This window comes from Megalopta genalis, chromosome 5 (assembly GCF_051020955.1).
Source record: "Megalopta genalis isolate 19385.01 chromosome 5, iyMegGena1_principal, whole genome shotgun sequence".
Lineage (NCBI taxonomy): Eukaryota > Metazoa > Arthropoda > Insecta > Hymenoptera > Halictidae > Megalopta > Megalopta genalis.
Genome location: NC_135017.1, coordinates 18,956,462 through 18,984,068, shown reverse-complemented (window position 1 = coordinate 18,984,068; position 27,607 = coordinate 18,956,462). Strand labels below are relative to the sequence as shown.

At 38.1% G+C, this 27,607-nt stretch overlaps 4 protein-coding genes across 6 annotated transcripts; 2 read left to right on the top strand and 2 right to left on the bottom strand.

Annotated features, from left to right (window-relative positions):
* Positions 1-1,665: 1,665 nt before the first annotated feature.
* On the bottom strand, positions 1,666-5,095 carry Pus7 (pseudouridine synthase 7). 2 transcript variants are annotated; one of them, XM_033469172.2, is made up of 7 exons: positions 4,755-5,095; positions 4,519-4,668; positions 3,940-4,434; positions 3,398-3,871; positions 2,521-3,304; positions 2,286-2,437; positions 1,666-2,183 (listed from the first exon to the last, which is right to left on the bottom strand). In XM_033469172.2, the coding sequence occupies exons 2-7, from the start codon at positions 4,631-4,633 to the stop codon at positions 1,867-1,869; spliced, it is 2,337 nt and encodes a 778-aa protein (XP_033325063.2). In that variant the 5' UTR covers positions 4,634-4,668; positions 4,755-5,095; the 3' UTR covers positions 1,666-1,866. The 2 variants fall into 2 exon arrangements, with proteins under 2 accessions (XP_033325063.2, XP_033325062.2); XM_033469171.2 differs by having other exon boundaries at positions 4,768-5,095.
* A 187-nt stretch (positions 5,096-5,282) lies between these two features.
* Positions 5,283-6,647, top strand: SdhD (succinate dehydrogenase, subunit D). Its single transcript, XM_033469176.2, has 4 exons — positions 5,283-5,490; positions 5,858-5,997; positions 6,063-6,253; positions 6,340-6,647. The coding sequence occupies exons 1-4, from the start codon at positions 5,436-5,438 to the stop codon at positions 6,548-6,550; spliced, it is 597 nt and encodes a 198-aa protein (XP_033325067.2). The 5' UTR covers positions 5,283-5,435; the 3' UTR covers positions 6,551-6,647.
* Positions 6,548-8,364, bottom strand: Pcd (pterin-4a-carbinolamine dehydratase). Of its 2 annotated transcripts, none has more exons than XM_033469177.2 (4): positions 8,177-8,364; positions 7,720-7,874; positions 7,049-7,168; positions 6,548-6,957 (listed from the first exon to the last, which is right to left on the bottom strand). In XM_033469177.2, exons 2-4 carry the CDS (start codon positions 7,834-7,836, stop codon positions 6,775-6,777), a joined length of 420 nt encoding a protein of 139 aa, XP_033325068.1. In that variant the 5' UTR covers positions 7,837-7,874; positions 8,177-8,364; the 3' UTR covers positions 6,548-6,774. The 2 variants fall into 2 exon arrangements, with proteins under 2 accessions (XP_033325068.1, XP_033325069.1); XM_033469178.2 differs by having other exon boundaries at positions 7,720-7,871.
* LOC117219826 (uncharacterized) lies at positions 7,877-25,813 on the top strand. The gene is made up of 36 exons (XM_076521777.1): positions 7,877-7,896; positions 9,877-10,933; positions 11,001-11,152; positions 11,710-11,871; positions 12,327-12,410; positions 12,707-12,921; positions 13,034-13,819; positions 14,051-14,143; positions 14,314-14,455; positions 14,542-14,650; positions 14,729-14,819; positions 14,941-15,117; positions 15,374-15,477; positions 15,584-15,642; positions 15,761-15,812; positions 16,280-16,347; positions 16,421-16,566; positions 16,790-16,957; positions 17,114-17,289; positions 18,846-18,997; positions 19,472-19,633; positions 19,799-19,882; positions 20,379-20,578; positions 21,113-22,213; positions 22,495-22,587; positions 22,752-22,893; positions 22,995-23,097; positions 23,365-23,452; positions 23,555-23,731; positions 24,071-24,171; positions 24,255-24,313; positions 24,429-24,480; positions 24,578-24,645; positions 24,801-24,937; positions 25,064-25,231; positions 25,497-25,813. Exons 2-36 carry the CDS (start codon positions 10,911-10,913, stop codon positions 25,674-25,676), a joined length of 5,874 nt encoding a protein of 1,957 aa, XP_076377892.1. The 5' UTR covers positions 7,877-7,896; positions 9,877-10,910; the 3' UTR covers positions 25,677-25,813.
* The last annotated feature ends 1,794 nt before the right edge of the window (positions 25,814-27,607 follow it).

The window sequence follows — 27,607 nt, the reverse complement described above, 5'->3', positions numbered from 1 at the left end:
AAAATAAAATACATAATCGTATTGAAAATATGATAAAACAGTTAACATATTCATTTCTTGTAACGTTATATGTATTCAGTAGAAATATGTTTGTTGTATTTATTTTTGCAAACGTGTGTGTACTCAATTATAATAATCAACATTTAGATGTTCTCTAAGAGCTAATTTATTTTTGTATACCTTATTAGTTCATATTTATACTGTCAGAAAATTTGTTTTCAAATTATGTAGATCAAATATCAAATCCCCCGCCATTTGAAAAACATGTAGGATGATTCCGCATCGTGATTCTACAGGACGGAGTATGGACCTAATAACTAATCAAACTTCAAAGAGTGATTAATTACGTTTCGCTATGTTGTCATCAATTAATTATTAGATTGTCTATTGGGATTGTTACTGCCTTATTTAAAATACTGATAAATGTTTAATCTCGCTTAAAGTGTTTCGTTTTCTTTTACTTCAAAACAAATCAAATTTGCCGCCAGTTATCGACTTGTGGCGCCTCTTGCGGCAAGATCATGAAGCTTTTTTCGGCCTCCGTACAGCGCCAATTAGTAAAACGGCAAAACGCTGAAACTGTTAGCCAAAACAGAACTTCTAGATTTCGCCGCAAGTGGCGCCACTGTTTGGCTAGTAGTTTGAGCGTTTTGCCATTTACTAATTGGCGCTGTACGGACCTCGTTCGGAGCTTCCATTATTCTCCACAAGAGGCGCCACTGTCAAATGCTTATACAGATCAAAAAACATTAATTATGGTAAAATTAGGACATAAAACAATAAACCAAAGACACAGATTTATTCAGGAGAATTTGTTGCATCGATTTAATATTTAGAAAACTGATTACAATAACACGAAATTTAATTAAATAATATAATAGTGAATCAAACTTCAAAAAGCAATCAATTATGTTTCACGAGGTTGTTATTTGTTTTTTTTAATATCGAATCGATGCAGTATTCTTTACAGAATAGGTATGTGCTCTTGGTTTACCATATTATGCCCTACTTTTACCGTAATTAATATTTTTAGGCGACCCAAATGAAAGTGAAAGTGGCGCCTCTTTTGGGAATACACCGAAGCTCCTTTCGATGTCCGTACAGCGCCAATTAGTAAATGGCGAAACGTTGAAACTGCTAGCCAAACCAGAACTTCCAGATTTCGCCGCAAATGGCGCCACTGTTTGGCTAGTAGTTTAAGCGTTTTGCCATTTACTAATTGGCGCTGTATGGACCTCGTTCGGAGCTTCCATTATTCTCCACAAGAGGCGCCACTGTCAAATGCTTATACAGATCAAAAAACATTAATTATGGTAAAATTAGGACATAAAACAATAAACCAAAGGCACAGATTTATTCAGGAGAATCTGCTGCATCGATATTGTATGAAAAAAGCTGATGATAACAACACAAAATATAATTAATTAACATAATAATGAATCAAACTTCAAAAAGCATTTAATTATGTTTCACAATGTTGTAAATTGTTTGTGATATGATATTAATACAATATATTCTACTGAATAGAATTGGTTTGCCGTATTGTGTCCTAATTTTACCAAAATTAATATATGAATGCATGGGACATCACAAAATATTGTGGAGACATATAAACAATAGCTGGTTGCGTAATGATACAATTGTATATCGTGTAATAAATGAGTGTTGTAATTTACTATACTTTATTAAGCTCAATATTACAAATCTTTTTAACATGTAAAAAAGCCGCAAACGTATGTTTATACACGAAATTAGTTCAATTTGTATGAAATAGCATATATCAATTTGTTATATCTTTTCTTCGCATATTCAAAGGATTTAAGAAGTAGAGAATTCCTAATTACACTTCAGTAATATATTACAGAGCTACATTGCATTAGTCTCCGATGTTATTTCCTGCTTACTTTCTTCAAGTATATCAGGATTACTTATTTCTTTTTCCTCTATTTTCGCAGTCTTTTCTTCATCAACAATCTTGTTATTATCTTGTGTAGAAGTTTGTTTTTCAGGTTGTGAACAATCTTCTAAAATATCACAGTTTCCTAACTCCGCATTGCATGCGGCAGATTGGGCAGCTTGTGCTTGCGGAGATGTATCGAATTTTAATATTTCTCGCAATGCCATTGTTGCATATGTAGATGATTTCAAAGACATTTCAACAATCAGTGCTTTATACTGTCCCTCTGTAAATGGAAAAGAAATTGCTACATCTTATTTACTTTTCTATGAGTTGAAAAATATCTTTGCATCTATTCTATAGTTCTTCAATCGGTAAAAAATTATACCTAGATCATCTTCCGGTGGTAATTGCTTTCTCATTTCGTCAATATCACACAAAATGAGATCACTATGTTTTTCTTTATAATGCATGATTTTCCAAGATAAATTTGTAGGAATTTCCAATATTTTTCTATACGCGCCACCTAAACTGTATTTCCTGAAGTAAAATATATATTATATCAAATACTTGTCTTAAAATTTGAAGATGTTATACATAAGTATACTTCTTCCATATCTTACTTATTTTTTTGCCTGAGGTCTGTAGTCAATCCATCTCTTGCTAAAAATTCATCATACCATGGTTTAGCATAAGTCGGATATGTAACTTTCCAGCCAACTTGTGGCATTAATACATCTGCTAAAGTATAATTGGGTAAATCTTCTTCTTCGAGGATTTTCACTCCTGGAAGGTTGCGCAAATCGTCGTCTTCATTTTTCTCATTAACAGTTCTATCTCCTCTAATATTCTCATTAATTTTTAGACAGCACTCTGTAGCATCTGTTACCTCTTTAATTGGACCACATGTTGCATCTGCAGATACTTCACCAAGTCCTTCCTCAGTGTCCATACCTGTACTTTCACAATTAAATTTACTGTCTTTTTCATCAGACTCTGCATGATTTTCAGTTTGACCTACATTTTCATTGTAGACAAACTCCTCGTTTTCATTATCACTTTCTTTACTACGATTTTCGTATACTAAATCTCCTACTATAGGTTTCCGTCCAAATTCTTTTATTCGTCTAGATACCATATGATTCCACACCAAACTTTGATAAGCATGAATATACATTAAGCGCGCATTTCTTGGTAAAGCATCTAAGGCTCCTTGAGGATTATTATTACCAGCTGTGCAAATACCTTGCAAAAGTATTGCCTCTATTTTATCACATCTCTTAATGTGTTTGTAAGCAGCAGCTGCATTTTTGGTCGTTGCATATATATTTCTAGCTTCTGCTAAATCTCTATCTTGTTCCCCTTCTCTAGGTTTCAAAATTAATTCGATCGCTTCGTTCCATTTACCTATTTTTAATAAATAGAAAATAAGAAATTAAAACCTCTTTGATAAGTATTTCAAGAAATAAAGTGTTTATAACATTTAAAAGATATAATTACTCTGAAGTAAGGCTTTCCCTATTTCATAAGTTGGAATCGTAACTACAGAGCCAAATCTTTGGAGACCATAATAATTGATAAAACCGTTATTCTTCAAAGAAACCATTGTATTTTCAATTTGTTCATCTGTTCCATTTACGTTCCTTAAAGCAATCTTAAAGTGGTTGCCATTAAGCATACCTAATTTTAAAGGTTGTTTCATAAATTTAAAGTTGCCCACATATGCTCCACGTACGCTTTTTGCTACTCTTAATATGTCTGATGGTTCTGTCTTTTTTAAGCTAACCCATTGAGTAGTCCATGCTCTACGATCTTTTGTTCCAGCATAATTAAAATTATTTGATTTCATACGTAAATTCATAGCCAACTGATTTAAAGCATCCATTGTATCCATATTAACTTTGTGTAATACAAAGTAACAATATTCACCACGTTTTTTCCAATCTACCCGGGTATCTCTCCGGAAATTATGATCTAGTAACAGCAAGTAATAGATTAAAACAATTAAAAAGGTTACATTTTAGTAATGATGTGAAACATACTAGATTTGTTATCCTGTTTATCTCGTAAAATAATCATAATCTTCTTATTTTCTTTGTCTATTGTCTGGCTAATGACATTTGTTATTCGTTTAGCAATTGTATGAATTGCTCTACGTTGATCCTTATTCACATTTGTTACATCTATCTCTATGGGAGAGGACTCTGGATCTTTTAATGTTTGCAGTTGATCCCATATTATGTCTGATATTGTGTGCTTTAAATCTTCTATATTTTCATTTTCTGATAAATCTTTTGGAATGTCTTGATTAGTTAATTTAGCTACTTGCCCATCAAGGGTAATTTCATTAACATGAAAATCTGTATATCTTTCTTTAATTACACCAAAAAATCCTTCACTCCCTATGAATTCTGTAATACCAACATCATGTTCTTTTAATCGACTTCCAATTTCTAATCTTTTCCTTTTCCCATCATTCTGAGTGTTTGACCAGTTGCGTTTGAAAGGTTTCCTACTAGTGTTATCTCTATGATGTCCTTAAAAAAAATTCATATAGCATTAAGTCAAATATATTTTTACAAAGTAAATATATTGAATAATTTTATTTCATATTTGATTACCGTAGCGTGAATCTCGATTCTGTCTGAAATCTTTTTTGAAACGGTTATCCTTTCTGAAGCCTTTTCCATCTCTATTACGAGTAGAATTATTTGGATCAACACTTTCATTTTCCATGGCAGAAATCTCGTTTTGTATTTAAATACAGTTAACTATAAAATATGGTATAGATTTATTTAACATTTATAAGATAAATATATTATAATTTACAGAAAATCATATCTTGTTCACATCTTACAAATGTTTACTACCTTATCCGTTCGTTGTTGTAACCGGCACGATTTTATTACTATTTTCAAGAGTTTCTAGTTGTCAAAAAATCTTAACCCGAATGCCAACACGTGTTTTAAAGCAGTGTCTCTCAACAGTCATAAATTCAGTTTATAGATGTATGTACATACGATGTATCCTTTCTAGAATCTATAGTATTACGTATATGACTCTATGTAATAAGAAGTAATTGAAATAATATTGTTATTCAATGAATGAGAATATGATTAGTATTTGATTTAATAAATTTTGTTTGATTACCAGAGATTTGCTCTCTGATAAGACATAGTACAATTATGTATTATGGTATGTAATATGAACTATTAAAACTTATACAGAATAGATATTTACATGTACATTCATACACTATTGTATGCATACATTTTTTCTATTATATTACGTACACGCTTATATCTTATAAAATTAAATTAATAAATTCGATAATCGAAAATAATCGATTTCGGTATAGTACAGTATAGTCGATACTCAAAGCTCAAACATTCATTTGCAGTCGTATTTTTACTTTTTACCTGTATGTATGTGACTATAGTTGTAAAAATTTGCTGTCACGAGAATTAGCAAACGTTTCATTGTTCCTTCATAAGGGAGGGGTCATTTTAAAAAAATTTTGCACCAAGCAATTAACAAAATGATTCTCGAAAAGGTTATTAGTGGTAACATTTTCCGGAAAGTTAGACAGTTAGGTAAGTACATTTAGAATTTAGGAAACTGTTCATAAGTCCTTTTCGTTTACATAATCTTACTAAAATCATTTGTATACATAATCGTATTGGCAAGAACTTCTTATTATTCTCATTTAATCTAATAATATATGTTAGTGTAATATTAGTACACAATAAAATTTGACATAAAAAAATATATAACATTTAGAAAAATATTAAATGATGAAAAGGAAAATAGACAAATATATATTTGTAATATTCTAATTCTCAATAGATTTTCAAAGTTTACAAAATTACTTTATTCTTATTCTAATGATACTTCTGCTGTCTCATCAACATAATCAAAGAAATTTTCTTTATATTGTGCTTTTTATGTTTATGTTCCCAGAATCTCTTGCTAAAACTAATGTATTTTCAAACTCTTGCAAACCACCTCAGTTTGCTAGATCATTAACAAGTTTATCTGGTATTAATCGATGTTTAAATTCTAATGCAATATATAATGGTGGTAATCGTTTTCTGACAAAGGTAATAAACTTTTCTAATATTATTTTAAATGCATGGAGTTTGTGAAATAATGATTGAATTTATAGTTCCCAAAGGTAACAGCTGGTGCATTACAACAAAGTCGTAATGCGGCTACCACGGGTGATCATGTACGACTATGGGTTATTGAAAGAGTAGTATCTGTGGCACTGCCAATTATAATTCCTGCTGCTTTAATAATGGAAAATTCAATCCTTGATGCTGTTATGTCTATATTAGTTGTAATGCATGCTCATTGGTAAGTAAGGAAACGTAAGAATCAAGTAGATATTAAAAAGTGTATTGTTTTATGCAATTAATTAAGACATAACTGTTTTTATATAGGGGTTTAGAAGCTGTTATCGTGGACTATGCCCGTCCCATTGTTGTAGGACCAGTACTACCAAAGGTTTTGCATATCGCATTGATTTTGCTTTCAGCAGGAACTCTGGCTGGTTTACTTGTACTGATACATAATGGTCCAGGCGTTTCAACAGCTGTTAAGAATTTCTGGGCAATTGGTAAACCCAAAGAAAAAACAACAACACCATCATAGTAATTATCATTGCCAGCTTTATTTAGGCTAATTTAGGACCCTATAATTTAATATCTTGTAATGTATACAAAAATAAATTATATATCTTCAAATCTCATATTGCAATATTTGAAAACATGAAATATAAATACAACTCATTACGTAACATATGTTCTAACATGTGTTTAAACATAGGAATACATTTTAAAAGAGCTTGCAGATGTTCATGATTAAACAATTAAGATTCAGTTTTGGTCCAATTTAGCAACATTATCAATGAAAGTTGCAAGTTTAACATCCCTTTGTGATAGACCATTCACATCATGGGATGAGAGAGTGATTTCCACTTTATTATAAACATTAAACCATTCTGGATGGTGATCCATTTTCTCTGCTTGCATTGCCACCCTAGTCATGAATCCAAAAGCCTACCAATGAAATTAGATAAAAAAATATATTTTTCATGATAGCAATTGTTGTTAGCAATATTAAATATAATATCATTATTGTAAGACAAACCTGATTGAAATTTTTAAATAAAAACTCCTTGCAAATGGCATCCCTATTTGTTTTAACAGCCCAACCATTAGTCAATAATGGTTTTAAATTGTTGTCTCTTTCTTCTTGCGTAAGTTTTCCCTAAGAAATAATAGATTAGTAAGAATTTAAATATTTAAAATATAAAAGGTTCAATTTCTCAATGAAGGTCGATAGTGATGGGAGAACCCGATCAATACGATCAGGAAACAGTTCGATCGTTTTTCAGTGTGTAACATATGATACGAAAAAGTTTGCATTAGTCAATAAACATTAATTATTCCGACTATCCACAAATATATTAATTAATTTCGTTAGAATTTTTATATAATTTTGATTTTTTCTATACAATAGAAACTAGATCAATCGTGCAATAATTAATTTAGAATCTCAACCACTTGTTACACCCACATATGTGGAATTGTGTTCATTCACACGATATTATTTAACGCCATAGTTTTTTCATCATAAACGACAAGCATTAATAAAATTATGACGATAACGATTACAAAAACAAAATTATCTAGTGTTAACAATTTATAAAGAATAATTTGTTTATATCTAAATTCACGATTAATCAAATACTTGATTCTTTGTATAATAAACTGTTTATACCATCTATAGTTCCTTTAAATTCACAATGAAAAACGTACCATTTTGCTTCTTTTCAAAGCAGGAGCAGATATTCCTCTTTGACGAAAATTATGGAATATTTTCTCCTGAAGAATTACCCCACCATTTACGAAGCGCATGCGCGCTAACATCGACATGATTCCGGTTTTTTGTTTCGTTTGCTAGATTTCGTCTGCTATTACACAAAATAAAAGAAGGTATCATTATTATGTAACTGTTTATTATTAAAAAAACATTTTATGATAAAACATATGACGAAAATATGAAGCATAATTTTATCATCCGATGTATACGTTACAATGTCTGTAGAATATCCAGTTAAGATATTTCAGATGCATATATGGTATTCAAATATGAAAGAAGATTCAATGCTAAATGTTTTATGATTATAGCCGATTCATTGTTAATTATTAACTGTTACAAATTATCCTTAAGGATTGTGAGATTATTTATTGCGTAGTGAGTCCATAACCTTACCGGTGAATCTGTATCTCCTTATCCAAGACTTAAAAAAGGTCTTATTATATTGCGTGAATACGTTTAATGTTAATATTATAAAATATTAATCGATTTATCAGTTTTATACTTAATTTAGCTACATCTAAATGCTTGTAGAATTTTATACATCTGCGCACGTCGATTGAGAAATATCTTCACGGATTTCAAGCGTCAAAGTGTTGGCGGTTTATTTGAAATTGATCTCCATTGTATTTTCTCTGTCACACATTTTTAAAAACAGAATTTACAATGCTTGATTAACTTCTTTATATCTATTAACTTGAATCTTTGTAATTGCTTTTCGTGTGATTGTTATAATGACAAATGTTTGTCGCATTATCATTGTAAATTAAAATAATAAAAATAACACGAATGATTTTTCTGAAATCAGTATCGATCGAAAAAGTATTTAATAGATTTATTATCGGAATTCTGACACATCGTGATTGCTTCGTATAAAATAATGAATATTTTTATTCGGCTCTTGTTTTCTCTCCATTTTGGCAATTATTGAAAACCTTCTTTCAAATATACTAGACATTCAAGTCGTATTCAACATTACGTGGGACGTTAATAACATGTAGCTTCGTAGCTTAGGAAAATTTATGCACATTCGTACTCCTATCGATTAAATAACCGTGAATTTTGTCCAACGATGAAGCTCCGAAGGCGATAAATCAGCCTCGCCGGACATCTGCGCGCATTTCGCGATATTGTTTGATTCCAATTAAATGTTTTGAAATTTAATTATACATTCGTTTCATCATTCGAACGTATTTGCCATCTTCGCAAAGGGGAACAGAAGTTACAAGATGCTCGGAATCGGCTTTTAATAAAACCTTTCGATTCATCGTTTCACGCATACCGTTTCCCACAAGGACTTTCATTCTCGCACGTGCTTCACTTCTGGGATGACGATCGCGATTACGATCCTTTTACTCACTCTCACCCATCGCGATCGCCCGCTTTTACGTTCACATCGCCGAGAAGGGAATGTTACGTTAAATTGCGTTAGTCTGTTTACAGACACGTATCGAATATTTTTCACACGAGAAACCACGGCGATCCGGTTTAATAAATAATCTTAAGCACAATCTAAGCGGTTCGGTTCTATTGCTTTATACTTTGTAGCGCTTTAGAAACTCCGCGCATACTGTAAATACATGAACACCGACGATTTGCAATCTAGGCAACGGTGATTTGTTCAATGTCGCTAGAAAAGTTATAGTTCGCTAGAGCTACGAATTAGGTTGCCTCACCGTGGCCATTATAAATGAGACAGAAGTTAACAAACAAATACATAAACTCATTACTAAATACCGGCCAATTTACGCAAGCCGTTCGGTATAGAAGTACAACGTTCTGTTACGCTGATACACCCACGTGAGACGCGGTATTCCCGAGCAAATCGAATGAAAAGTTCCAGGCGGCTGTTTAAGGCTGCACGTCCAATTTCTGCATAACTATCTGATTAGGGCCGTAGAGCTGTCTCGTCTTCGAATCGATGAATTTCATTTCACTTATCCGTGTCAGCGCCGAAGCGATCCGCGATCGGGCAACAGTCAGCTACCGCTTCAGATTTACTCTCTCCTGTCACGGATATCCAGTCGCCGACACATTCTGCCGTTGTCTGCGCGGCAACGTTGTTAACATGGTATATTTCTGCAATATATTTTCAGATTGGAGACTGCCTCCACGGTGCCGGCTCGCCGATGCTCGGCTTATTCTGGCCCCGATGAAAAATAAGATTGCGCAGTCCTTACGCTCGAATGTTGGCGCATCGAACGACGCTACGATGCTACCGTTTCACCGATCCGTGATCCGCGGCAGCTCGTCCGGATGCCGATCTTATAACATCGACCTGCACAAACGAAAACTATTCTGGGATTAAACGGATTACAATGAATTACTACGTGGCTGCTTGCTTTCATTTATTTACATCTTCACATTTCTATATTTTATTTTTATTTATATCTTTACATTTTATTTCTATTCATATTTTTTATTTATCATGATTGCAGAAGGATTCTACATTGTCAAGGTGTTCGCATTCTGAAGGAAACATCCTGCATTACGCATCCACCACTTTTACTGCTATTTCGCCGAGATAACTAATATGAATGCAGTAATGGCAGCGTGGAGAACGATAACCGCTCTATTTCCGCGCTGATGCAACCCGTACCGTCGAACACCATTGATTTCCGGTCGCTACGCGATTTCTAATATCAGTTCTCCTATGATCTTAACGAATCACCGTGGATCGAGTACTTCGCCCGTAATTCGGACTGAATTACGAGACGAAACTTCGACGAACCGAAATCGGGTAGAAGTTGCAACCCTCCGCTGATAATTTAATAATAATATTATCAAGCGTTATATTGTTATTGATATTATCAAGCATGGACGAGCGTTAACGATTTTCACGGCACGAGAACGGCAGAAAAAAGCGTTAAACAATATCGACGATACAAGAAGGATAAATGAAAGTGTTGACAATGAACAGGACGAGAGAGTCGCGCAGACGTGAGAGATGCGCTAATTGTTACGTAATGAGTATTGATAAAAAAGCGCGCGCTATCAGCAAGCAGCCAGGGTCTTTCCGTTTTACGTAAATTATAAAATCACTGCCGTCGGTGTGATATTCTTCACTGTACGCGCGGAAGGGCTGCCCGTTGTATCCGCAGCCTGGCTTCAAATTCGACGCGCCATCGAAATGACACGGATTGCGTGGATCCTGTAAGCGACATTTCTCTCTTGTTACCGGGTGCCGTCAAAGTGATCCGCGAATTCTTGTAATTTCCAGGACACTGGTCGGCCTTATTACCGGCGGCACCGCCTTCATTCAGGATTATCCTCTGAATTTAGGATGGCTGTTCGGCGCGGACGGCCTGTCGGACTTGGGCAAACAATCGACAGAGCGGTCACTTTGTGAAACATCGGAATGCGTTGCGCTCGGTAAGGGAACGAACGTTTTCCTCGTTTAATTGCGCGATGAAATTTTCTGGTTACGCAAGCACAGAAACCAGTCGGTATGTATATCGGCTCGAGCATCGCGCCTCGGCTATTAAACAACCGGTCTCGCGTAATAAATCGAGCCTATTAAAAATAGTGCAACGATTTAATACGATTCGCGCTTTCGGCCGCGGATAAGAATGCCGCGACGTCACCGGCACGCGCTAAATTTTCTCCGAGCCGTCGCGCGATCGTTTCCTCTCGAAACGGAAGAGCTTTATTATTTTATTGCTCCGTCGCGCGGTTCGTTTACGCGCTTATGGCAGAAACGAGCAATTACTACTGTTCTAAAATAGCGGCAGAATTAAAAAGGAATTTAATAGAATAAATAGAACTTATTTGTGAAATCGTTTAAAACGGCGAAAACTTTCTATCTAGTTTCTCTCGCGTTTCAACAACGGACTACATACTTTTATTTCGCATGAAAATCCGCGGCGGCGGTCTACGCGTAAAGAAAGCGATCCTCGCCTCCATAATATTGCGTTGTTTAATTTCGACAGCAAAGATGATGACCGAGAGCATGAACCCGGACGTGGATCCGTGTGAAAACTTTTACGACTACGCGTGTGGGAATTGGGCAAAACAGAATCCCCTCCCTAAAGGCGAAAAAGTTTGGAGCCCGTTGTCAAAGGCGACTGCTGTTGTGGAAAAGCGACTCCAAGGTTCGTCGATCTCACCGCGGATCATTTCCCGTTAAAATAAGCCGATTCTATTGTTTGATTACTCGTGAAAACGCTTCGAGAACGTGGCTCGACATTCTTCCGCAAGCGGACACGTTTGCCGAACGAGCGAAAATTTGCGATTTCAAATCGCGCGATTTTATCTCTTGACACGAGTCGACGGTTTTTCCACGCTTTGCTTTTTAGCTTTGTCACTTGTTTTTCATTGAAATTCCGTGATTGTTAACGGAGAACGTAGTCGAGCAAAGCGAATTGCACCGCGCTTCTGATAAGTAGAAACGCCGAGCAATGGTCAGACATTGTATGCAGTAGTATTATCCATACGAAAGCAGATCCGATTTTAATCGATTTAAGCATTTATCTTCGCATGCGAAACAAGATCGATCAATGCGACGAAATTACGATAATATGAATAATACGATTTACTACATTTCTAGATATGTTGCATGCAAACACGAAGCCCGGCGACTTCCTGGGCCTGAAATTGGCTAGAAAAGCATACAACGCTTGCACGAACACGGGTAACATCTGCGATTTACTTCCCATTCGACGGAAAAATCGATTATTTTAGTAAATAAAACGTACCGATTCTTTTGTGTTACCGCTTTTTCTTTTTGTCAGTTTCACGGGAATTAGTTTAGGCAATCAAGGTACCAAATTGTGTGCTGTTCATTTATTGCCCAATTTAGCCAATAAATTGCCAATTTAGTACCTTAATCGTTGTAAACGTTTTGCCACAGATTTTTTTTTTCTTTTTTTAAATTCTTTATACAGTTTACGAATTCAAGGTTTTTCGATTAAACCGTCCAAATTGCAGACGAGCTGGAAAGAATAGGACTCGATTCGCTCATCGCTACGATATTTCGGATCGGAGGGTGGCCGATGTTAATGGAGGACGACGAGTGGGACGAGGAATTGTATACTTGGCAATACGTGGACGATTATTACGCTGGTTTAATAGGTGAAAACATTTTGCACGAGATGACCGTCACCGTGCCGTGGGATTGGGAGTCGAAGGAATTTGTTTTACGGGTGATTACGCGCGATTTATTCCACGTATCATAAACATTCGCAAACGACATTGTCACTAAGAGTATTTTTATTTTCTCAATGAGAATAATTAATAAAAAAATAATAATTTCAGATTCAAGACCCGGATCTGCCAAGTAGAATGTACAGTCTCGTAAATTTAAATGACTTCCCCGGTTCAGACAGCGAGGACGACGAAGGTCGCAACGGCAGCCAAGAGCGCGGCAGCGAGGAGAGGGACGACGAGGACGACGGTCGCGAAGAGGACCGCGAAAAGGACGACGACGACGAGGATACGCGGAAGAAGAGGCTAATCAAGAGCGTTAAGAAACGTTTGAGACACGACCTGAGCAGGTACGGCGGCGGAAAACTGAGCGACGAGAAGCAACGAGTCGGACAGGGAAGAACGAAAAGAGCGGCGATTCGATCGAAAGTTCACTATAAGGCGCAGCATGAACGAAGCAGACAGGAGAACCGAAGAGTTCTTAATAACAAGAAGATGTCGCGCCATAGAAAAATATCCGCGGATCACCGCGTCCAAGAAGATTCGAGGCACATATATATTGACGACAGCGCCGAAGATGAAGAAACCGATGACGACTATTATTATTATGAGGATGATGATATGTATAGCGGCAGCGGCAGCGGTGACGGTGATGAGGACGACGAAGATGGCGGCAGTGGCAGCGGCGACGGGCCCTACGACGACGATGAAACGGAAAGTGCGGAGAAAGACTGGGAAGAGGAGAGGGCTAAAATGTTGAAGGCGAGGGAGGAATTTAAAGAGTACGTGTTGAACGTCACCATGGCGCTTGCCGAAGCCATGGATGTCCAGATACCAAAGGAGAGGATGGAGAAAGACGTTAACGATTTGCTGAAGTTTCAGCTGGGCGTCCTAAAGGTAAATGCAGTAAATTCTCCCTAATTGATCGAGCACAGAAATGGACAATCGGGGAAGAGGAGATACGATTGTTCGAGTGAACAATCTCCTTTTCCCAAATTGTCCATTTTTGTGCACAATCTGAGCGTCAATTAGGGAGTGTAATATCTCGTTTAACACCAAAACGGCGGATATATGTAATCGACTTTGTCGACGACGGAGCATCCTCTACGTTGATTGCGACTCTTGCAGCTCTCCTACGTGGCCAGTGGCAAGAAGATCAGCTCGTTTGGAAAACTCCAAAAGTGGTATGATAATCTGAAACCATCCACGAAGAACGGTAAAGTAAGTATATTTCGCGTCTTTTCGTGTCGAAGCTGTCGAGAAATTTTTAGTATTTCCGGGACGACGAATTTAATATTCTACTGTTCATCACTATTATTCCGTTATGTTAGTCACCGTTATTGAGGATCCATGTCATTGCCATGTTAAATGTTTCATTCTGTTATTTGTAGATAGATTGGATCACGAAATTGAAAAACGTAGGTACGATGGCGGGTTTGAAAATGGATGGCAACACGGTGGTCATGATTCCATCCTTCATTTATTTCGCAGGACTTCACAAGCTGCTTAATAATACACCGAGCAGAACGATTGGTATGAAAACATAATTTATATGTCGTATATTTACAGTTGCATAACTGCGATCGGTTAGTAAAAAATATTTAAACGATTTCATGCAGTGAATTACGCTCATTGGAACTTTATATCGAGAACGATAAAGGCCACTACTGATCAGATGGCAGATTTGTATTACAAATGGAACATAAATAACCAAAGACCCGAGAAAAGGTATTTCATTTATACAAATATATGCCGATTATTTATAACAAATAACACGCTGGTGCAAACGATTACATTTTCTCGCAGATCAGACGAATGCATGGAAGACTTATCTACGAAGTATTTCTTGGGATATGAATACATAAAACGATATTTCTCCGATGACTGGAAGAAAACGGTATTGATGAAATCTTTCATTAAACAGTCGATAATAAGTTCTCACCTCCTAAATTACGTATACTCGAGAAGGAGCAACCGTAATCTATAAAAGCAGTAATTAGAGTTGTCGATTGTTCAAGGCTATGGATATGATCGACGACATTCAAAAGGAAGTCGAGTATCGCGTGAAAGCGTCGACCTGGATGGATGATAAGACCAAGGAATACATATTGGCCAAATTGGTGTTCATGGAGAAGCTAATCGGTTATCCGCCTCTCTACCAAAACCACACACTTATGACGGATTATTACAAAGGAGTAGGTTGCACAGAAATACGATTATGTAGTATAATTTTGCTTGCGGGCATGCAACGTCATACCGAAAATCATTTTCATGCTGAAACATTTGAACGAGTTGCATAAAATATGCTACGAAGCTATGCAAGTTAAAAAAAAGTTTATTACTTATTATTCTTTGTAAAATAGCATCGGACTATTGGCATAGCTACGTTAGCGGTAACAAAAGTATTCAGACAATTGTAATGAGAAAAATTGTAACTCGTGCATTGTGTAGGTGACCATGAGCCACTCTCATTTCGAGAATATAATGAGTATAATGAGGCATGGTAAACGGCTAAAACTGAAACACGTCAACAAGTCGCCAGAGAATATGTACGAGTAAGTCTCATTCAAATATTATTATTATTATATTATTATTATATTAACCAAATATTTGAAACAGGAACAAATTCGCTTTATAATCAAACGAAACGTTTACTTGCAGATCTTACATAGATCCTTTGGTTGTGAACGCCTTTTACATGCCCAGTGAAAATGCTATCGGTAAGTTACGAGTTGGAATGAATTCTTTTCACGCGAATACTTTTCGGCTCGTGCTCTGATAAGCCGAAATAGCATAAGTGAAACTAGCACAAGCTCAAGGTTCTTAAACTTTTTACAGAAATAACAGCGGCAGATTTCCAGAGCCCGTTCTACAATCCCAAACAGCCATGGTAAGCACCGGTTTCTGCGTTCTCTCCGCAAATGGCAGAACTTCGGGTCTGCATAGTTACAGTTACGGAAGAGATACGGGAAATTCTCCGAAATTGTTCCTCGGCTTGAAAACAAATATAGGCAATTTGGGAAAAGTGATTATTATCGATATGATTATTATTAATACGAACGATTATTCGAACTCGTTTTCACAATTGTTGACAATCGATCATTTTAAAAAGGGGTCGCGAGCTGCTCGAACGATCGTGTCCCCTCTTCCCAAATTGTCCATGCTTGTCTGCAAGCTGAGGGACAATCGGAGAGAATTTGGAAAAGAAATATGACCCGAGGTTCCAACTGTTTGAAACGGATTTTCCAAAATGGTGGTGATAAAATGTTGCCAATTATTGTGGTAGAGATGATTTTGCAAGTTTTTAAGAGAGAATTCTGTACATTCTTGAAGCGCATGATATTTTCTCGTGCACAGGTACACGAACTTCGGCATCATAGGATTCATAATGGCTCACGAAGTGAATCACGGATTCGACACTATGGGTGAACAATTGCAAAATTCTGTCAAGCAAAATGCCCCGAGAATAAATACCGATTTACGATTGGTCGATTTTAGGTCGCATGTTCGATAGGCACGGCACGTACGCGTCGTGGTTGTCTGCTGCGGCGGACAGCGCGTACGAAAAACGAGCCGACTGTTTCAGAGAGCAGTTCACCAGATACAGCATGAAGGAAAACAGGACCGCAAACATTCAAATAAAGGTTAAATTTCTTCTAGTTTCGTCTAATTTTAGCAACGACGATAGCAACGATACAAATTCGTTGCGTCGAAATGCCAAAAATGTTCGAATAACTGTCACTTTTGGTCCCTGAAATCGATCGAAAAGGGGAATCAGAGGATCCTACTACATGTAATGTGAAATAGCGGATGTGCAGACAGCGATTTAGCTGCAACTTATTCACATTCTCCGCCATGTAATTGCAGAATTACGGGGAGCATACATCAGGCGAAAATATCGCGGATTCAATGGGCTTGCAAGCCGTGTTCGCAGCTTATCAACGACGACAAAGGAACTGCGAAGTCCCCGACCCCATGTTACCGGGTTTCGAGAATTTCACTAACGATCAATTGTTCTTCCTGTCCACTGCGAACGTGAGTAGCAAAATGAATACGTAAACAACGTTTAATGTACGAATCAATATTACTAACGATTAACGAATGCGAAGAACAAAAATCCTCAACGAGTTCGATTTAATTCCTTAGGACATTGTTTCTGTAGCAGATTGTATATTCTTTGAAAATTTACAGGTATGGTGTACAGTCTACGATCCAGACAAGATTGCGACGCGATTGAAGTATGATCCGCATAGTCTAGCCCCGTTAAGGGTGATCGGATCCCTATCCAACTCCGAAGATTTCGCGGAAGCTTATCGCTGCCCGAAAGGAAGCCCCATGAATCCTGAGAAGAAATGCAACCTATGGAAATAATTCCTATAAGAAATTCCTATAGACCTATAGAAATTATCGAGATTAATATTATTTTGACCAAAGAAGGCGGTAGACAATTATGAGAATGTTATTGTAATCATTTTGTTATTGAGTCGTTTTTCCTCGATTCGCTTACCAGCTTTTTCTGTGACGATCGTAGAGATAATTTGGTAAGAAGAAAGGCGCATAAAAATAGGTAAAAATAGGGTCAATGGATATCCTAATGAGGCCTGAATTGTGATTTGCGTCGATAAGATTAGTATTAAACATATATTTGTATTTTACGGTTAATTGAATAATAAAAAGCTGTATATATATATATATATATATAGTTTCGAGAAGAAGATGTTAATGATACCGAGATTTCTTGAATTTATTATCTTACCTGCACCGTCATCATTCATATAAAATAGGCAGTTAATAAATAATAGTAGGTAAATAATATTTTGACGTTTCTTGGCTGTATCATCATTTTTTAGTCAATCAAATATTTCTTAGAAGTAATTCCATGAATCGAAAGTTTCAACGAATGTACGGAAACGGACGCGACGTCCATTTCGCGTGTGTTCATAGCACTATTTTTGTGTTTAAGTATGATTGTTTCATTGGTGCAAATTAATTAACTCAATATCGATCGATATAGATATTACTCAATACCAATAACTATACGAGCTATTCCAAAACAAAGAGCAAAGAAAAATGCAAAGTTTGTTAAGATAACAAATATTAGGAACAAACGAACGACTATTAAATTAAACGATGAGCCAATTAATAATTAAGATAACATGAAAAATGTATGCACGTTGATGAAGCCGGTAATAATCTTAAGCTAGAGCAAGGATTGTAATGAAACGAATAAATAAATAAAAACTACGAGGTCTCAAAAATTCTCATCTATTCGTTTCAGTGATAGCACGCGTGTAACTTTTATCATTGTCCGCGTACACATTAATAGAATAGTTTACCTTTGGTTCTTGTCTGTTAATACACGTCTGTTATCGTTTCATTAAATCCTTGCAAACGAACGTAATTATTTTTATCAAGCCGGAAGGAAACAGAATTTCATTAACGGTTGCTGGGTGGCGACTTGTTACAACTAGATAAATTATCTATACGATTCACAAGGGCAGAGGATGCACTATCACCGTCTGTTTCGATTCCGCGTTACCGCTATCATATAGTACAGTGTTACGACTATCAGATCGTTCCTTCCTATTTCGCGCATATAAAATGGTCGCGCGGAATCATCTCCGGTCATTTCTGGAATATTTCTCCGGGCCGGTTTTGCTTCCGCGAAGATCGGCCATAGTTCGCGAGAATGATTCGGATCTTGCTCTTGTAAGTAGACATTTTTTTCTACACAGTCAGAATATTTTGTAAGACAGAAATTCTATTGTTTTATCATATGAAGAATTGCGCTCGATTAACGCGACAAATTTACGTTCGATTAATATTTATCATTATACGTTATATTATTATATCTTCTTCCGAGACTTCATTCAATAATAATACAGGAATGGTTTCACATAATTTTGCAACATTTTCTTTCTAGAGCGTCCATTGGCGCTGTCGTAACCGCCACCCCATCTTTCCGGGATTACCCTTTCGGCTTGGAGAGTTTGTTCGCCTCGAAACGCGAAGTGATCGCCGCGAAGGAGACAAAAGAAAGATCGGTATGCGACTCCGACGAGTGCAAGCTGATCGGTAAGTACTTTCGAGCGCATAAAGATATTTTCACGATGCAATTTTGTAAAAGTTATATTCCTCTTTAAAAGGCATCCACTTATATTTGTCACAAAGATCTGTTCGCTGTCCGAATATTATTGTTACACACTTGTTAGTATAAGATCAACAATTTCAGAACAGCAAATTCACATTGTGTTCGATTGTCGTCACGATAGCGTAAGGAAAGTAAAGCGGAAGAATTTGATTCGCAAATGGGTCAATTTGGGGGGTGAGTTTAATATGTGAAGTAGCGAGTTCGATATGCAGAAGGATAAATTTGATTTGAAGAAAAGGTGAATTTGATTTAAAAAAAAACAAAACGGTGAATTTCGTTTGGGAAAAGATGAATATAATTTGGAAGAAGACGAATATATAGTTTGGAAAATGACGAATGTAATTTGCCTGATCGTCGAGTGCAGAACCTGTATGTATAATATATTTTCCTGAAAATAGCCAAGACAATCAAGGATAGCATGGACGAGTCCGTTGATCCTTGCGAGGATTTTTACCAATTCGCATGTGGGAAGTGGGACGACAAGGTTCCCGAGCCTGACTCCGAGTCAGTCCCGAGTTTGTGGGATATGATAACGAAGAAGATTGGAAAACAAGTTGCAGGTTCGTGCCACATTTTCGATCGAACGTCTGTTTCAATAAGCTCGACTTTACGCGCTCTTACGAAGTTTCATCAAATTCTATACACTTATTATATTAATTATATTATATTAATAATATAATAATAATATAATATTATATTATAATGCTATAACTTCAAATTTTCAGGCCTCATGAAATCTCCGATCGAGCCCGACGACATGTTCGCCGTGAAACTGGCAAAGAAATGGTTCAAGAGCTGTATAAATCGAGGTAATTACCAGATTTTTTTCGTTAATCAACGTCGTTCGCCAAGATGTTCGGTGTTTCTTCGAAACTTTTACGTAGCTTGTATTTTTCTACGACCCTAACTATGTACAACGGCGATGGTAATACGACGACAAGTAGAATTGATATGTCATGGTCAGACGCGCCGGCTCCTATTCCATGCTACAGTAAAGCCTCCCTAATTGACGCTCAGATTGTAACGTAAAATGGACAATTTGGAAAGAGCGGATACGATTGTTCGAGCTCGTTTTCACATTGAACCGCAATAAACATCTTCTTACGTTCTCTTTTTATCTATATTACATATTATTTATAAATTTCTTGAGTCGTGCGACACGCTTGCATCAATTTGTCCCGAAAACGCGGAGCCTCGAATGAAAGAAAATATTATCCCACGTTCCTGTCATGTCTTTTGCGACAGAAGACTTTTCGTATTGTAAAAGACTCTCTTATCAGACGTATTGTTTAATAAACGTGCCAGAGGAGAAAACGTTAGAGCCCATCGTTGCTACATTGTGGAGACACGGCGGCTGGCCGTTGATAATGGAGCCTGGGGAATGGAACGATCGCATATACAACTGGCAGATAGTTGACGACCAATTTGCACGTTTGACGGGAACGAATGTCTTCTTCGATATGATCATCACTCCGTTGTCGATGGATGGCAACGAAACCATAGTGGTACGACCAAGTATTTATTATTAACTAATTCTATCCATTCTATTCTATTGATTCTATTCTATTGATTTTATTCTATCGATTCTATTCTATCAATTCTATTCTATTGATTTTATTCTATTTATTCTATCCTATTCATTCTACTTTATTAATTCTATTCTATTCATTCTATTCTATTAACTCTATTCTATTCATTCTATTCTATTCATTCTATTTTATTAATTCTATTCTATTCATTCTATTCTATTCATTCCATTCTATTAACTCTATTTTATTAATTCTATTCTATTCATTCTATTTTATTAATTCTATTCTATTCATTCCATTCTATTAACTCTATTTTATTAATTCTATTTTATTAATTCTATTCTATTAACTCTATTTTATTAATTCTATTTTATTAATTCTATTCTATTAATTCTATTATATTAATTCTATTTTATTAATTCTATCTTATTGATTCTATTCTATTCATTCTATTCATTCTATCTTATTAATTCTATTATCTAGTATCGAGATAAATTCTGAATATTTCAGTTGGACACGCCGCACATGACGCGCGGAATTTACCGGCTGCTCCCGGAGCCTTACCACGGCACGGACACCAGCAACGAGAACAACGAGAGCGGCGAGGGTAGCCAGGAGAAAGGTAGCAAGGAGAGAGGCGGCCCTAAGAACGGCGGTGCCGAGGAGGACGACGAGGAGGACGAAGGGATCGAGGAGGACGCCGAACCGGAAGACGAGGCGGAGGAGGACGCGCGACTGAGAAGTAAAGTGTCCCGAAGAAGGAGCCATGACAGGAAACTGAACCACGGAAGGTCGAGGGCCAAACACAGCCTCGACAGGAGACATCGCGAGAGGAGCCTTGGAAGGAGGCCGACCATGGTCGAGGAGATCGTTTTGCGCAGGCGACGAAGCTTGAGCAAACGGAACCCTAAGCACGGGGTGCAGCGGAAGTCGCGGAAAACTGGCAGGAAATCGTCGGCGCACAGACACTTTCCCACGAGTCACCTGAAGAAGTCCAACGCCGGGAAGAGTGATGCGAAACGGTCCGGGATGGGCGACGCCGCGAGCGTGAAGAAGGCGCGCAACCAGAAGCATGCTGCACACAGGAACAACAGGGGGAACGACGAAGAGAGGAACCGAGTGCGAAGGAGGAGCAACAGCCGTCAGCACGGACATGAAATGGACGAGGTGCACGGCAAGAGAAGAATTCAGCACAGAGTCCACCACGTCGCGAGGAAGATTGCCGAAGAGAAGGCCGACGAGCCCCCGAAGAACGACGAGACCCCGAAGAGCGACGAGGCCCCGAAGAGCGACGACGAGAAGAAGGAAGACAGCAGCGAGAACAAAGTCGATACCGGCGACGAGGGGAAGAACGGCGACGATGCCGGCGATGCAGAAGATGGTGGCGAGGATGGCAAGGACGACGAGGAAGAGAATGGCGGAGCCGGCGAAGAGGAAGAGGAAGAGGAAGAGTCCGACGAGGAGGACGTGGCGGAGCTTACGGAGGCGTTGCAGAAGTATATAGTATCCGTGGCGGACACACTTTCGAAGGTCAGAGGCATGGAGGTGTCGCGCAAGAAGATAGAGAAAGGCGCCGAAGACCTTGTCAAGTTCATGATTAAATTGGGAGAGGTAAACGGTCCGAGTGATCTTGGCTCGTTCGCGAACCGCGGATTTTTATGCAGAATAAAAATGTTCCGCGTCTCATCGCAAACGACGGATCGGTCGATCAGGAATCTCATTCTTATCTTGAATATTTTTCACGTTGGACCGGGGTCGAATTGTTCGAATTCTTCAGCCGGTTCGGACAACGCCGACTCGATTGTGAATGCAATAAAATCCGCGGTCAAAAACGATATCGGCGAATCTCTCGTCGAACCGATCGGAATCGTATCTCGTCGTTTCTTTTTTAGATCACGCTGACAGACTACGATATGCAGAACATGACGCTCAGCGAATTCCAGGAATGGTACGACGGTTTGGGACCTCAAAAGCAGAACAGCAAGGTAAGAGTTTCGTTCTAACGTTTCTCTCGCAACGCGTTTCTCTGTATAAATATATATTATAAATATTTATACATTTTTTGAGTCATGCGACACGCTTGTATCTGGCTCAACGAACTAACAATCGACTCGACAAGCTTCCCAAAACGTGGTTAATCGATGTTTAGGTCAATTGGAAGAGGAAGGTGCAGAAGCTGTTCACCGAGGCTGGAGTGGAGCTCGACGACGACGTAGAGATCACGCTATCGCAGACCGAGTATTTCGAGAACGTCCGCGAGCTGCTCAATGAAACGCCCCCCGAAGTGATCGGTACGAAACATTGGACCTTATCTCATTTTTATTATGTCATCGATTACGCCATCGATCTCTGATCCATTGGAGTAACGCTAATTGTTGCTTGTCCGTTACAGTTAATTACATTCACTGGCTCTTCCTCAGCACAGTGGCAACTGCCACATCCGAAGATCTTCAAGAATTAGCCAAGGATTGGGAGCCCATGCTGTCTAGCTCAAGGCATCGTTTTTCACAGCTTCGTAAAATTATTCGGTCGAGTCGCATAAGATAACTTCCGTTTTCTTATCGGACATTTATTTTGTTTCATTTTCTTTCCTCCTTTTTGTCTTTCTATTTTCTTCTCTTTTCCTCGCTTTCTGATTCTCTGTATTCTCTTCGCTCATAATTATGGGAAGTCATTTATTACTCGACTGAAACAGAAAACAGTGTAATTAAGAGATTCTGCCGGTTAACGCTAAGTCGTTCGCGTGTTTCGTCTCGTTGCAGGGAGGAAGAATGCACGCAAGTGGAGCTGTCCGATGTGATCGGGTACGAGTACACGAAAAAGCATTTCCCGCAACAGCTGGAGAGAATGGTAAAAATCTTGCTCGAATGAGATTGAATGAAATTAAACGAATAAATAAGGGATGAAGGAGTAATGTCGTCCGTCTCGACTTCGTTTGTTAACAAAACATAGGCCAGGGACATGATCGACGACATACAGAAAGAAGTCGAATATCAAATCAAGGAGTCGACGTGGTTGGACGACGACACGAAGCATTTCATTCTGAGTAAATTGGTGCATTTGCAGCACATAGTTGGCGCGCCCGATTGGTATCAAAACAAGACGATGGTCCAACGCTACTTCCAAGGGGTAAATTGACGTTCCAGTAATAATTTCTTTATCGAGAACTATTTAACCAAATTAAAGCAATCGAATTCCCCTATTCTCGAAAAATAAATGTCGTTATTGCTGTTTATATTTAAACGATAGTACATATAATAGTGGAAAATATTCGATATTTATTATATATTTTATATTATATAATAATAATAATAGAAATAATAATAATATAATAAAATATAACGTAATAATAATAATCATTAATTTAGTTTATATTATATTTATTATATATTTTGTAAGATCGCAACGATCTTTGTTTCTTTAGAAAAAAAATGTTAAAATTGCGATAAAGACTAGAAATTGTTACAGCTCACGATCGGCCCGTCTTACTACGAGAATGTGCTGAACTACATGAGATATATCGAATGGAGGAAACTTCGAAGACTAGTAAACCCGGACGAGTTGCCACCGTAAGATTTTATTCGAAGCTATTAATCGCTATGCTATGGGGGGGTAGAATATTTTATAACTGTATTTTCTTAATTTTTCGTAGATTATCCATGGATCCATTGATGGTGAATGCGTTCTTTACGCCAACGGAAAATGTTATAGGTTCGTGTACTTCACTATTCGAATTTAAAATTGAATGAACTCTGAAGAAAACAATTTGTATCACGAAGTATTATGTTTCGCTGTATTAAAACAAAACTTTCTCTCTTTGATGCAGCGATCAGCGCGGCCGATCTCCAAAACCCCTTCTTCGCCACGAACAGGCCATGGTAAATAATTGGAACGCTTGTTCTTTATATTATGAAACATCTAAATTGGATTCGTGAAATAACAACGACGTTAACCAATGATATCGTTTTGATACAGGAACTCAAATTTCGGTATTATCGGAAGCGTAATAGCCCACGAGGTGAACCACGGCTTCGACAATTCCGGTGAGCGAAAATTCTTTTAGATCGGCTAGTTTACTGGGCAATGTCTAAAATCGTCGAAAAGAAACGAATAAAAAGCCGATATTGTTGAACTATTTTAGCCGGAGCTTGAAACGAAAAATTAAAGAACGTGATTAATTAATTACGTTTTTTTTTAGGCCATTTGTACAACCGCAAAGGCGAGCCGACGGAATGGCTGTCCGCAATGGCGACGGCCTACGACAAAAGAGCAGAATGTTTCGTTCGTCAGTTCAACAGTTACCAGATCATCAAAGGGAATGATTTCAAAATTAAGGTAAATCTTCCACGGTGTTAATTTCAATTTCAACGAGTCCCTTTTTAAGTGTCTTTTCAAGTGGAATTTTCATTTTGATCGTATAGCAACCATAATCGATATTTCACATCTTTCGATCGTTTTTAGGATTTCGGTAATCAAACCGCTGGCGAAAATATCGCCGACACGATGGGCCTGGAGGCTGTGTGGAGGGCTTATCACCGAAGATTAAGACAATGCAACAAGCCGGATCCAGCGTTGCCGGGATTAGAGAAGTTCGACAACAACCAAACGTTCTTCTTGAGTTTCGCCAACGTAAGTCTTCCGTCCGATCCGTAGATTTAATTAACATATCGTGTGTTAAAAATTGTAATTTTGTACTTTTAATTTCGTTGTACAAGGTGGTCCCAGAAATGTCTCGCGATAAACCAAACCGCCGATTGTATTTTCGCTAAGGAAAAAGTTACTTCGAACGATCCGAGGAACACAATCCATCTCCGGATTGCGAGACATTTTCGGGACACTCGGTATATTTTAAAGCAGGATTTTCAACTGAAGCATGTTTAAATCTTCTTTACAGTTGTGGTGCGAATATCAGAACCCGGAAGATCTGAAGAGGGACACCAAGTACGACGAGCACAGTCCTGGACGTCTCCGAGTGATCGGCTCGGTATCGAATATGAACGGCTTCGCCGAATCCTTCAACTGCCCGGCAGGTAGTCCAATGAATCCCAAAGAGAAATGCAACATATGGTTGTAGTTTATGAATCATTTCGAAACCAGCATTTTGCATTCGCAGCCGTTATAACGCGCTTCAGACGACAAATATGATACGTTTCTACGCAAATTATTTCCTCAAAAATTGAACTTCGAATACAATAAACACTTATGCTTATAGTTTGCTGTTCTTTATCGTTTGCACAGTGCAAACTGGTCCTTGCATTGCGTTCTTAACAAAACGTCCACGATCCATTTTCAATTCTACCTTCTTCCTCGACCAAGAATTGTCTTCGCGTCGTTATTAACATTTCAACGTTATTCATTTTAACATTATTGATTAATAATCTATGTTCTTCCTCGACTTTCCACATTCGCTCCGTATCCGACAACAAACTTTTCTCAAACGTCAGGCCCCTCGATCGACAAATTGGGCCCGCCGACCTCGGCTTCTTTTTTTTTTTTGATCGCAATCGCGTCCCTTTCTATTCGGCACACGATCGCTTTTCATCGAACGAAACAGCCTTGAACTCCGTGTTACGAGGCCGACGAAGCATCCGCAACGTCGGCTTCAAGGTGACGTTCGACCTGCTTCTTCTTCGCCAGCGAACGATTTGCGAAGGATCGCGCGGATAGAAGCGAGAATCCTGTCGTTCGTTTCTTTTCGGATCGTACGCGACGGCCGTTCGCCTAATTTCACTGCTCGCGGACGGCGAGGAGGAGAGACGGATCCTCGCCGGGGATGTTGCTCAACGTCGGATTATAGAAATTAACCTCTTGCACTCGGCACGTTACCGCGGGGGATACGATGACAGGAATCGCTTCATTTCTTCATCGGAAAGTATGCTATCGATATGCCCCCCAGCTATTCTGATTTCACGGTGCGCCGAGGGTTGCGATGGCCGCGCGTGCGATCTTGCGTTTTATTGCAATAACAATTGATCTTCGAATTGTTCGCGAATTTCGTCGGATTTTATCGAGCTAAAACATATTTAAAAAATTTCATCCCCTTCGTGGACACAGGTTTCGCACTATGAATTCTTCCGTTTGATGATTATGTTCGCATCTTTTTCGATCATTATGTTCACCTTTCTTCGATAATTATGTCCGCTCTTTTCGATAATTATGTCCACCTGTTTTAATAACTATATTCGCCTTTCTCGATAATTATATTCACCCCCTTGCGCTTCGAATTAATTCCGCTGGAAAATGATCGTCATCCCTCTCAGCAATTTAAATTCACTCTAAAATTGATCTTCGAGCGAATCGATCATTCTTCCACTTCGTTTTCCTTAAGCTATTAAAAAGTGAAAATAAAGTTCAACGTTTCGCGACACCGATATTTCGAACTATTTCCCACGTAGCAATTTCGCATAAAACGAATTAACATCGAAACGATCTGCGATATTTCCTGAAAATTTACCGACAACCACCGCCGTCTCATTTGCGACGCGACAAAAACCGCGAACCCGGATGCGCTCTAAAACGCGCGACCGCCTCTAAGAACAGGCCGGCGCTAATAATTCCATCAGGTCGAGATCGATGCTTCCTTCGCCAGCGACAATTAGTACGCAATCGACGATTGTGTTTTATTCGTGGACGATTATCGAAGAATTTCTGCCCAGGTAACGGCGATCGCGGCAATTAAACGTCGGCTATTCCGTAAAACGAAGAAACCTAATGAAATAACGACTGCCTAATCGCCCTAATTATCGAGATCATCATCATCATCGCCATCGTCATCATCATTATAATAATAATAATATTAATATCATCATCATCATCATCATCACGGTGATAATGATGATGATGATGATGATGATCGCCGTCGCCGTAATCGCCGGTACGTGAAAAATGATTTCGTGTGATCGGACCGCGGAAAACGAAACGAAACGAAACGAAACGAAACGGAACGGAACGGAACGATACGAAACGAGGCGAATAAGAGCGAAGGAGAGGCGCGACGTGGTCTAC